General features: G+C 47.4%; 1 protein-coding gene across 1 annotated transcript in view; it reads left to right on the top strand.

Annotated features, from left to right (window-relative positions):
* galnt14 (UDP-N-acetyl-alpha-D-galactosamine:polypeptide N-acetylgalactosaminyltransferase 14 (GalNAc-T14)) overlaps positions 1-12500 on the top strand; it is a gene marked incomplete at both ends in the record, with an annotated part of 102902 nt that overhangs the window by 88620 nt on the left and 1782 nt on the right. The window contains 4 exon segments of the mRNA XM_079754130.1: positions 5145-5237; positions 6620-6703; positions 7898-8042; positions 11886-12005. Coding sequence (XP_079610256.1) covers positions 5145-5237; positions 6620-6703; positions 7898-8042; positions 11886-12005 — 442 coding nt within the window.

Genomic DNA, 12500 nt, shown 5'->3' with positions numbered 1-12500 from the left:
ACTACTACTATGGCCACTATGTCAAGGTATCTAAATATGGAGAGAAAAGGTAGGCGCTGTATCCTAGAAGCAATTTTTGTTGTATTTATTAAATTACCTCTATCCCAACAGCAATCAATAAAACCAATGCTCTGACATCAAGATAAAAAATGTGGTATCTGTTGCTGTCGCAAGTCTATAATAAGCCTGTCCAATCATTTCATTCTGCCTGAATGAAATGATTGGACGCCTTACTTGTCTACTTAGCTCCGTGGATACCTGCCCGAGCTCTGGCCTTGCCCTCAGTGTGCCTGACTGGAGCCGTCCACAGGCTAGGCAGACCTACTGCCACTGGCGAGCTAGTCCTGTTTCTCGGGGTAGTGGCTTTGGAGGGAGGGGGGTGGGAGTTTTTCAAAACCGTTCCAAATTCTAGATTACTCTGGCTTGTTTATCCAAATTGCCTACCCTACCTTAAACAACACATTTTATCACTTGGCAAATTCCAATGCGACTTGCATTCGATTTTTTCCATTGAGCAGCAGGTAGGGCCCTATGTTGGGCTCCAGGACCCCTCCAGGTTAGGCTGGGGACATCAGGGATCGACCCGCTACTTGGTAATTCCCCCCCCCCCCCCCCCCCACTGCAGTATCCTAACTGCACTAGCCGTGCTATTTTCAGACCCTCACCGTGTTAGAGGCGTACTGCCAACAGAGTCCTTTGAGAAGCTCTGTGAAGGATGTGTTGTATGTAACGTGAGAGCTCGGAGGAGTTCAGATGTTGGTGCTGAAGCTGGGATCCAGCGACCCCGGAGGTGTTTTTTGTTCACAGACGATTTAGTTTAAGTGAGCTCATTCTGTCACACGAACCGCGGAGGAAAGGATCACACGCACACATGCGCACGCAAACACACGCATACACACACACATACATACACGTGCACGCACACATCATGTTTGTGTTAAGAATAGCTAAAAAGCTATTCTATGGGCCAAGTTGTTCAGAGTTAGTTGGTTGGTTTAGACTGTCTCCCTGACTGACTGATTGGATGTGTAGGTGACTGGCTTACTTGCCTACTGAGAGAGATTGAATTTGCCAGCAAACACTAAGCCTGTGTTTGCATTAATCACAGATATTAATAGGAAATGTTGTCACACCAGATTCGGGCTGGAAGCCTTTTGCCTCGACATAATATTATCCTCTTAGGATAAGCCCTTTTTCTGCGCTCTGCTTGTAGTTAACGTTGTTTACTGACAAGCCCAGTAATCCATTAATAGGACTGATATACACCGGTTGCTCCGTATAAATCCACTTATAAACCCTCCAATCAGATGGAGGCTAATTGGTTCCGTAATGAATTGCCTGATAATGTTCCCTGCTCAAGAACAAGGGGTACAAGTGGGTAGGTTGGTGGGTAGGTAGCTGGACGGATGGGTAGGTAGGTATTGAGGTAGGTGGATGGATGGGTAGGAAGGTATTGAGGTAGCTGGACGGATGGGTAGGTAGGTGTTGAGGTAGGTGGATGGATGGATGGGTAGGTAGGTATTGAGGTAGGTGGATGGATGGATGGATGGGTAGGTAGGTATTGAGGTAGGTGGATGGATGGGTAGGTAGGTGTTGAGGTAGGTGGATGGATGGTTGGGTAGGTATTGAGGTAGGTGGATGGATGGTTGGGTAGGTAGGCATGTAGTTAGGTGGATGGATGGTTGGATGGATGGGCAAGAATGGAGTCAGGTGGATGGATGGATAAATGGGTGGATGTTTGAGTAGAAGGTGGGTGAATGGAAGGGTGGGTGAGTTGGTAGGTAGGAATGTAGGGGATATGCATGATTTGTTTATAACGGCAAAAAAAATCACAGCTTCCAGCGATAGATTGGTAACAGTGGCCGTAACTCCGGCGTCCGATGTACTTCCCGGTCAAATAAGGACTCCGGGAGTCTTCCCACACACCGGTGAACCCGGGTGTTTACGATCAACACACGTCCCTGAACAAGGCTGCCTGCTGTGTAAACGTGTTGCCGGTCCCAGCTAATTAACTCCAGCCTCTCAAAAGCCAACGTTATGAATACGCTCAATGGAAAAAAACACAACAGCAGCATCATGTTGAGTAATTTGATTATGACCCTTATGCTAAACTGACCTCCACCGCCACCTCCACCTCCACCACCACCACCTGTGTAGTGCTTTGCCATGTGGCTGTAACCTTGTGCACAGGTGTGTGTGTGCCTGTGTGTGTGTGTGTGTGTGTATGCATGTTTGTATGGTTGTCCATGTTTGTGTATGTATTGTGTATACAAGTGTATGTGTACGTGTTTGTAAGTGTGTGTGTGTGTGTGTGTGTGTGTATGTGTGTGTGTGTGTTTGTGTGCGTACACACGTGCAAGCGTATGTGTGCCAGTCGTTCATCCATGATTCCTTAGTGATGTGGGGGCAAATTGAAGGTACACGACTTACAACACGAACCAGATTGTTGCAGGTTGTGAATCAGTCAATAGTGAGCGAGGTGTTGGGTCATGAATAATAGATCAGTACCATTGCTTAGGGCTCATTCAGACCAAATCAGGCATTGGGGTGAAGACGCCAGTCCAAGCGTGTGTGCGTGCGTGCGTGCGTGCGTGCGTGCGTGCGTGCGTGCGTGCGTGCGTGCGTGCGTGCGTGCGTGCGTGCGTGCTTGTGTGTGTGGCCCCTGTGTGATTGTGTGTGTGGGGCTCATAATTTGTGGTCCCTGTCGCACTAACAAGAGAGAGTTCAGGGTTCTGCTCTGCTCTGCTCTGCTAATAGCTAATTACCTCTTTGAGTCAGAGGAAAGAGAGATAGAGAGAGGGAGAGAGAGAGAGAGAGAGAGAGAGAGAGAGAGAAAGAAAGAGAGAGATGGAGAGAGAGAGACAAAGCTGAAGAAAGAGAGAGAGGTGAAGGGGTTGTTCAGGGAGCTAGAGAAAATAATTTAAACGCATAGGCGTATTTCAGGCACATAGGGAGAGTGAGAGGGAGCAGTACACATACAGAGATACAGAGAGTTGAAAAAGGGGTAGGTACAGAGAGAGAGAGAGAGTGTGAGAGAGAGTTAGCCAGAGAGTTACAGATAGAGAGAGGGGGGGAGACACAGAGTGAAAGCAAATGAAGAAACAGGTCAATACAGAGTTCAGAGAAGCCATACTGACCGACCAAACCAGAGAGAATCGAAAAATCCTCCATGAAAGCTGTCCACACAGAGCTAGTCCCGGTCCGCTGTCCCTGGTCCTGAAGCCCCCGAGAGACGTGACCTCTGGAGGAGGATGTGACCCTGGCTCTGTGTGGGTGGGCCGCGCGGCCCTCTGTGTGTGGGCGTGTTCTGCAGCTCAAACCTCATGAGCTCCATGAAAGAAAAAGTCTGCATGGTTGTTGTTTTTTGTCGTTTCTCGTTGAACAAACATAACAAGGATTATTCTGCACTTCCAGGCGTCTGAAACTGGCCACCACGCAGAACACGACAACGTTTAAATTTGAATTTACAAATAGCCACACAACGGATGCTTTGTGTCTAAAAATCCACTTTATAGGAAAGGCTCAACTCATTTGAAGCATGCGACCGGTGCTGGGAGAGTTTCAGTGCGTAATATGGAATCAATTCATTCAGGCTGCTGCTAATTATGTTGATATCGGTAGCTTTTGTTGAAGTACTGAAACGAATTGTCACTGGGACTATATCTGGTGTGTGTCTGTAGGCTTGTGCACGTGTGTGTGTATGCAGGTGTGTGCATGTGTGCGTGTGTATGTGTGTGTGCGTGTGTGTGTGTGTGTGTGCGTGCGTGCGTGTGTGTGTGTAGTTGTTTAGTCATGTACCTTAGTGGTACAATTAAGCCGTTATGTTCTGCTACATCGTTAGCATCCCTCGTTAAGACGTTTCTGCATTCACTTCCGGAATTGGAACATTTATCTATTTATTATTTTCCTAATGTGCCATATGAATGTGTTTTTTTTCTGTGTTCTTCATCCTGTAGTACGGTTTGTAGAGTCTTCTTCACATAGTGTCCTTCAAGCATTTCCCCTGATAGAGAGACACACCGAGGAGAGAGACAGAGAGAGAGAGAGAGAGAGGGAGAGGGAGAGGGAGAGTGAGCGAGAGAGAGAGAGAATTAGAGAGGGGATGGAGCTAGAGATGAGACAGGAGAAAAGGAGATGAGCGAGAGAGAGAGAGAGCGAGAGAGAGAGAGAGAGAGAGAAATATACAGGGGGTTAAAGCGAGAACGAGAGAGAGAGAAGAATGTTTCAAGGTTATACACAATGAGTTGTTTATAATTGAAATAGAAGAGGAAAAACCAAGAGAAAGAAAGAGACCTTGGGCTGGCTGAAGGGAACATACAAACAGTCAGACAAGAGGTACAGACAGGCAGACAAGAGGTGGATGGACAGAAGAGGGACAAACAAGAGGTGCAGACAGACAGGCAAGAGGTGGACAGAGAGAAGAGAGACAAATAAGAGGTGCAGACAGACAGACAGGCAGGCAGACAAGCAAGAGGCGGAACGATCGACTGAAACAGATATGCAAGTGGTGTACAGAAAGACAGACAGACAGACAGGCAGACTGGTAAGCCGACAGGCTGACGGACTGACTAGATAGAGTTTATTTATGGATGTTCAGTGAGAAGGTAGCTACACACACTTTATCAGCCTCTATCGATATCTGACCTGACCTTTGACCTCCCCTCCACGTCCCCATGGTAACAGAGAGTAGAGAGACGGCATGTAGTCTGCCTATTACAAAGTGAACACACACACACACACACACACACACACACACACACACACACACACACACGCACAGCTGGTTTTTGAGTGTGTGTGTGTGTGATGAGCATGTTCAAGCTAAAATAAAAGAGATTATGGGAAAACAGAAGGACGACTGGAAGGACGAGGAGAAACTAAACTGCAAATATACTTCAATCAGACTGACAGACAGACAGACAGACAGACAGACAGACAGCAGGACAAACATGAGGACAGGTAAATGACTGAATATGATAATTGAAGACGCATAACCAAGTATGTGTGTCTGTGCGTGTGTGTGTGTGTGCGTGTGTGTGCGTGCGTGCGGCGTGGTGCATGCGTCTGTGTGCGTGTGTGTGTGTGTGTGTGCCTGTGTGTGTGTGTGTGTGTGCGTGCGTGCGTGTGTGTGTGTGTGTGTGTAGGAACACGCGGCGTACGGCGGAGGTGTGGCTGGATGAGTTCCGTCTCTTCTACTACTCGGCGCGTCCTGCAGCACGGGGGAAGTCGTACGGAGAGTGAGTCTCACACGCATCAACACCACACACACATTAACACACACACACACACATATACACACTAACGCACACACACACACACGGGGGAAGTCCTACGGAGAGTGAGTCTCACACGCATCAACACACACACACACACAAACATTAACACAAACACATGCTCATACACACACATATACACACTAACGCACACACACACACACAGGGGAAGTCCTACGGAGAGTGAGTCTCACACGCATCAACACACACACACATTAACACGCATCAACACACACAAATACATATTAACACACACACATGCTCACACACACGCATATACACACTAACGCGCACACACACACACACATTAACACGCATCAACACACACATACACACGCGCACAGGAAAACATACACAGGCCAGAAAATAACCCCCCCACACACACACATGCTCACACACCCACACCTACATACGAACACACACATACACATATACACACTAATGCACACACAAACATACACACGCGCGCAGGAAAACATACACAGGCAAGAAAATATACACACACACATAACACATATTTATTAAATCCTAAACAACCGTTTGGAAAGAGGACCTGGGTCCAAAGTGTTTTTTCTTTGAGTACCAGTGTCTTTTTTTCCATGGTTCCCAAAGAGGAGAGGGCACCTTGAGAAAAGAACGCTTAACCCAGAGTTTAGTCAGATCGCCCCGTCTTTTCACTCCCGCTTGTAGTTTAAAATACTTAAACTCTTCAGAAAGGTGTTGATGTCATCCCTGCCACTCATTCTCAGGCAGCCAATCAAATACGAGAGGGGGCGGGACTCGTCACCCTTTTGGACTGAGAACGGTGGAGAAACTTGTTCCTTCGTGTACGTCCATCCACCACTTTATGATTTGTCAAATAAAGATAACAAAAAGGAAACTACACCACACTGGTCCGTCATACAACAGCAGTTGGTGATATGTTGTCACTGAAAAAAACCTGCGTGCAGCATTTCCTTTCCCTCTCTGAACCAGCGGTTAAAGGTGACATATTATACCACCAGGTGTGAGTGTGATTAGCCGTTACAAGCCGTTTTGGAACTCTGCCTCTTCTGACATCACACATCTATCCGTCAAACTTCTAGGTGGACACGCCCACTTTTCATGTCAAAAGAGGCCGATAGCTCATTCCTGGAGGTATAATATGTAACCTTTAACCCCAGCGCTCCACAGCGCCCTGCCAGCACTTCTCTGCCAGAAGGAAACGCTATGTGGACACAGGCCCTATGACTTATTTACTTTCCATCGTTCTAAACTACAACTGCCTCTCTATCTGTCTGTGCGTCTCTCCCTCCTGCCTTCCTGTTTGTCTGGCTGTGTGTCTCTCCACCTGTCTGTCTCTCCAGTGTCCGTGGGCGTGTGGAACTGCGGAAGAAGCTACAATGTAAATCATTCAAATGGTACCTGGACAACGTGTACCCTGAGCTCAAGTAAGTGTGTGTGTGTGTGTGTGTGTGTGTGTGTGTGTGTGTGAGGGCCGTCCTTATTCGTTGTCTTTGTGTCTTGTGTTCCTGTCTGTCTCTTTTCTGATTGGCTTGGCTCCCGGAGGGACCCGGTCAAAATGAGGACAGATTGTCACACACACACACACACACACGCGCGCACGCACACACACAACCACACACACAGACATATGCAGACACACACATGCACACACACACGCACACACACATGCACACACACACGGACACACACATATGCAGACACACATGCAGACACAAACTCACACTAAAACACACATGCACACACGTTCAAACACACAAGAACACACAAACGTATCTCCACGTGCACCATCAATGATAAAAGCACGGGCACGCACCCAAATTGGCACACAGGCACATTTTAAGCACCAATTTATCTATTGGGTGTTAATCCCTGAGAATGGAATTAACAGCCAAGCTCTCCTGAGACGACAGACCTGACCCTTTCAACACTGAATAACCTCCAACGGATTATTAGGAGAGGGAGAGAGAGAGAGAGAGAGAGAGAGAGAGAGAGAGAGAGAGAGAGAGAGAGAGAGAGAGAGGCTTTTGATTGTGACAAGGCATTAGCTCAGGCTTGTCTTAAATGAGGTAATTTAAATGAGAATAGAAGAGAGGAGTTTTTATCAGACGATGAGATTGGTGTGCAAAGTTTATGAAATAATTAGTCCAAGAAAGAAAAGTGAAGTGGACTTCTTCGGTCAGAAAGAATATCTGCTGATCTTCTAATAGTTTAAACTTTGTTTGCAGTTTACTTTATAGAGATTTCTGCTGAATTGATCAGATATATACAGCCCAAGTGGTTTCATATTGGTCTGTTTTCTTAGCCATCGTTACTTTTAGGTTTCTCACTTTATCCCCCTAGCGTAGATGCTTCTTATCCAACCTTGTTCTTCATCAGTCCATCTGTCTGTCCCTCTCTAAATAACCCAACTCCAATCAAGAACACACAACTCTAATCTTTAAGTACAACATATTTGCTTTTCTATTCTATTCCATTCTATTCTATTCACTTCTATCATGTGCTGTAGGTCTCCAGACGATTCCCTTCTGTTGAACTGATGTGTTATACAAGCTTTTTTGTGTTCTATTCTACTCTACTATGTTGAACTCTGCTAAATTCTCCCCTCCTCTGTCCCCCAGGGTGCCTGACGACTCGGACTCCCAGTCGGGGGTGGTCCGCCAGAGGCAGAACTGCCTGGAGGCCGGGCGTCTGGAGGGCCAGGACCTGCCCGCGCTGGCCCTGGGGCCCTGCATCGGCTCCAAGGACGTCCAGGCTCCCCACCAGGTGGGTCAGCCCTCCCTGGGGCCTCCCCCTCTTCACACCACGGGGGCCCTATGGTCAGCCGGCCCTGGGGCCTCACCTGCTTCACACCACGGGGGCCCTATGTGACTCGCGTGGCACAGAGAGCAGGTTGAGCTGTGAGGCGTCTTGTCAGTGAAGTGAAGCCAGGGCTCTCATCGAGGGTCAGCGTCCCTGCAGTTATACCAGGAGATACGCTAGACCTCACAACGATAGTGAGTCTCTTATTAAAAAATAGGGATTTTGCTTTGACCCGAGATAAGACAAAGAAAGGAGCTGAATTGCAGGGTTTTAATCCAGGCTTCAGGTGGAGAGTCAGACCCCGAGTGGGATAATTATATAACAGCCGTAGCTCAGAGAAAGGTGTTTTATTACAGCAAGACCGTCTGGGAGTGGAGGAGATTAAGCCACACTTGGTGTAGAAGTTTCCAAGTCTTACAAGAGTAGTCTGGCACAACGTTCACTTCAATCAAATTAAATTAATTTCAATTCAATTCAATTCAATTCAATTCAATGAAAAAGTCAGTTCAATTCATTTCATTTCATTTTGCTTAAGTTCAATTCAATTCAATGAAAAAAAAGGTCAGGAATACAGGTTAAATTTCATGTTCCTTGGATAGCAAACCTTCCTCCGTTTTTTCCCTTCTTTCCTCTTTCTTGCCTTGCCCTCTGTGCATCTCACTTCCTCATTCTCTCTCCTCTCTCCCTCTCTGGCTCCCCCCTCTCTTCCTCTCTCGCTCTCTTTCTACCGCTCTCTCTTCCTCACTCTTTCTCCGTTTGTCACTCCTACACTCCCCATTTCTCCTCCCTCTTGTCATTCTCTCTCCTCTTCCTTTCTCCCTCTTTCTCCCTTTCTCCCTCTATCCCTCTCCTACAGTCGATATTCTCTCTTCCTCTTCCTCATTCTCTCTTGCCCTCCACCCTCCCCCTGTGCCTCTCTGTGATTGGTCATTAGTAGATGTAAATCAGGTCCCGTTTAGGGACTTGTGTCATCAAAGTGAGACATAATAAGGTTATATTTCTGTGTGTGTGTGTAAGATGTGTGTATTTGTGTGTGTGTGTGTGTTTGTGTATGCATATTAAATTGTGCGTGTGTGTTCATATATCGGTTGCATGTGCCAGTGTGTGTGTGCGCGTGTGTTTGTGTGTGTGTACGTGTGTCTATGAGTCAGTATTTGTGTGTTTCTGTGTTAATTTGTCAGTATGTGCACGTGTGTGGGGGGGGGGGGTTTATGTGTGTGTGTGTGTAGTCAGAATGTGTGCTTCTGTGTGTGTACTGCGCGTGCTGTGTGCTGCATGTTTATGTGCGCACTGTGAATGTGTGTACCGCGTGCGTAGCTTTTGTGTGGGCTGCATGCGTGTGCGTGCAGCGTGTGTGTGTCTGTATGTGTGTGCATGTGTGTGTGTGTGTGTGTGTGCACTCTTTCTCTCTGTACTATAATTAATACCCACAGGATTCTCATTATTTCCTGTTTAGAGACAGAGTGCAGTTCCATGCTGATATCTCCTCTAATAACCAGCCAGAGGGGGGGGGAGAGGGAAGAGGAGGGGGGGGGGAGGGAAGGCGGGGGGGGAAGAGGAGGGGGGGGGGAGATGGGGGGAGGGACATTAGGCGGGGGGGAATGGAAGCAGTGCGACGCTACCTGCTCATGAAAGTTTCATAGATGCCCTTGGGCAACGCAGTAAATATCAACCCCTCAGCAGGTCCCAGTTACCAACGGCAGGAGGCTGTGGTTGTACTGGGCGGCCCCCCGTGTCTACCATTAGAATACCCTGGTTGTTCTGGGCAGTGTCTCATTAGCATGAGAGTAAGGTGTGTGTGGCTAATGGGTTGCATGATGAGGTCATCTTGCGGAGGACAAGGTTAGGATCACAGCTGTCCACGCTGCCGCTGGAAGACTAAAGATGGAGACAAGGCCAGTGCTGTTGTTACACCGACGCCTGGGATGACCTCTTCCCTGCACTCGGTTGAATCGAGCAGCCATTTCTTCTGTGTGAAAGATAATTAAATATGCTAATGACGAACAAGTTGTTGTCCTTCTCAGCTCTCAACTTCTGCGACTTGAGGAAAAAAGGCCTGCATAACAACACTGTGTGCATATACCTTCTCCATCCTCTCCTCTCTCGTCTTCTCTCGTCGGCCAATTGGCATCCCCTCTCCTCCCTTCTCTCCTCTCCCCTCTTGCCCTCCCCTCTCCTCCCCTCTCCTCCCCTCTCCTCCCCATCCCTCCCCATCCCTCCCCTCCTCTGTTCACCTCTCTTCCCCCCTTCCCTACCTTTCCTCTCTCCTCTCCTCTCCTCTCCTCTCCCCTCGCTCCTCTCTCCTCCCCTACTCCTCTCGTCTCCTCCAACCCCTACCTTGTACCCCTCTCCTCCCCTCTCCTCTCCCCTATTGTTTGAAAGGCATATGGAGGTTGTAATTATCCTGAAGGTCAGAGTTGTGTTGTCGTATTCTGACGCTGCTCAATAAATCAGGCAGATGTCAGCCCCCCCCCCCAGGTACAGGAAATCCCTCCACTGTGTTAATGGAATAACTGTGTGTGTGCGTGCATGTGCATGCGATTTTGTGTGTGTGTGTGTGTGTGTGTGTGTGTGTGTGTGTGTGTGTGTGTGTGTGTGTGTGTGTGTGTGTGTGTACAAATGAACCCTGCTTTCAATGTTTCTGTTTAACATAACATGAGGCAATTAGCAGCATGCTACATACACTCATTAAAGTATAAAGTCGTTGGTACAATATTCTAGAGGTTAATCAGGAGGAGAATAGTGTTCCGCAACACACTTCATGGTAATTATTCAGGTTAAGTAAGGCAAGGTGAAGGAAGGCACAACACACCTTGATAGCAACACACACTCAAATGCATGCACACACAGACACACACACAACCACATACCACACCCAAACCCATGCACACAAACACAAATACACACAGGCAGGCACACAAGCAGACATTCACACACGCACACACACACACACACACACACACACACACACACACACACACACACAAACACAGGATGTGGCCTCAACATTGTCATTACTAGGGACTAGGAAGGAACTTCTAATGGAGGACTTGATTGACAAGACACTCAACAGGTGCTTATATTTCATAGAGACCTTCAGCTCCTTTCTCCTCTCTCTCTCTCTCTTCCTCTCTTTATATTTGTCACTGTATCTCTCTCTCTCTCTCTCTCTCTGCATCTCTCGCTGTCTCTATGTCTCGCTCTTCTCATAGAAAAAAAGGGGGGTTCTCTCTCTCTCTCTGTCTCTCTGTCTCTCTCTGTGTCTCTCCCCCCTCTTGGTGAGAGACAGCATCACAGACAACTAAATAATCAGCTGGCTGTTTCTACATGAGTTCACTGTAACAGGCTTTCAGAGTTTGTGTGTGTGTGTGTGTGTGTGTGTGTGTGTGTGTGTGTGTGTGTGTTTGTGTGTGTGCACGCACGCGCCAGTGTATTTGTGTTTGAGTCAGGATATGAATCATACTCGTCTGACCTTTCTACTGATATATGTGGGAGTCGGTAATAGACAAACACAGACAACGTGTAAGTTGTAAGACACTTTGTGACTGAAGGGAAATTAATGAAGAAATGTAGTCAAACAAAGAAATCCATGCATTAATCAATCTCTCTCTCTTTGTCTCTCGCCCTTTACTTTTCTCTCCCTCTCCCTTGCTCCTATGTCTCTCTCTCTCGCTCTCTCTCTCTCTCACTCTTGCCCCTCTGCCTATCTCTCTCTCTATCTGTCTCTATGTCTTTCTATCTGTCTCTATGTCTCTCTATCTGTCTCTATGTCTCTCTATCTGTCTCTATGTCTCTCTCTCCCTCCAGGAGTGGGTGTATACGGTGGGCCAACAGATCCGTCAGCAGCAGCTGTGTCTCTCTCTCTCCACAACCTTCCCAGCCTCCCAGGTCCTGCTGCTGCCCTGCAACATGGCTGACGGCAAGCAGGTACACACACATACACACTCACACACACACCCACTTCACACTCACACTTACACACACACACACGTCACATCACACATTCACACAGACACACACACGCTCACAAACACACAAGTCACACACACACACACACGTCACATCTCACACTCACACACCCACACGCACAAACGCGTCACATGTCACACTCACACAGACACACATACAAATGCTCATGTGCACACGTGTAAACCAGCAGGTTCATACCATACGAACACAAACACGCACAAACACAATCACAGTTTTAAACACACACACTTGTTTTTACATACACACACACGCACACACACGCACACACATCTGCAACAGGTGTTTCATAGCCAAAGGACATTCATGATTAGCCATTTCTTCTTAATTAAGCATTAGATTAACATTGTTAAAATACATACACACTCTATCACACACATACATACACATACTATAAGACACACTGATATTTACAGACGTACTGAGAATGATATG

This window comes from Pollachius pollachius, assembly GCF_949987615.1.
Source record: "Pollachius pollachius genome assembly, chromosome: 16".
NCBI lineage: Eukaryota > Metazoa > Chordata > Actinopteri > Gadiformes > Gadidae > Pollachius > Pollachius pollachius.
The sequence above is the reverse complement of the archived record's forward strand: the minus strand, read 5'-3'. Positions and strand labels throughout refer to the sequence as shown.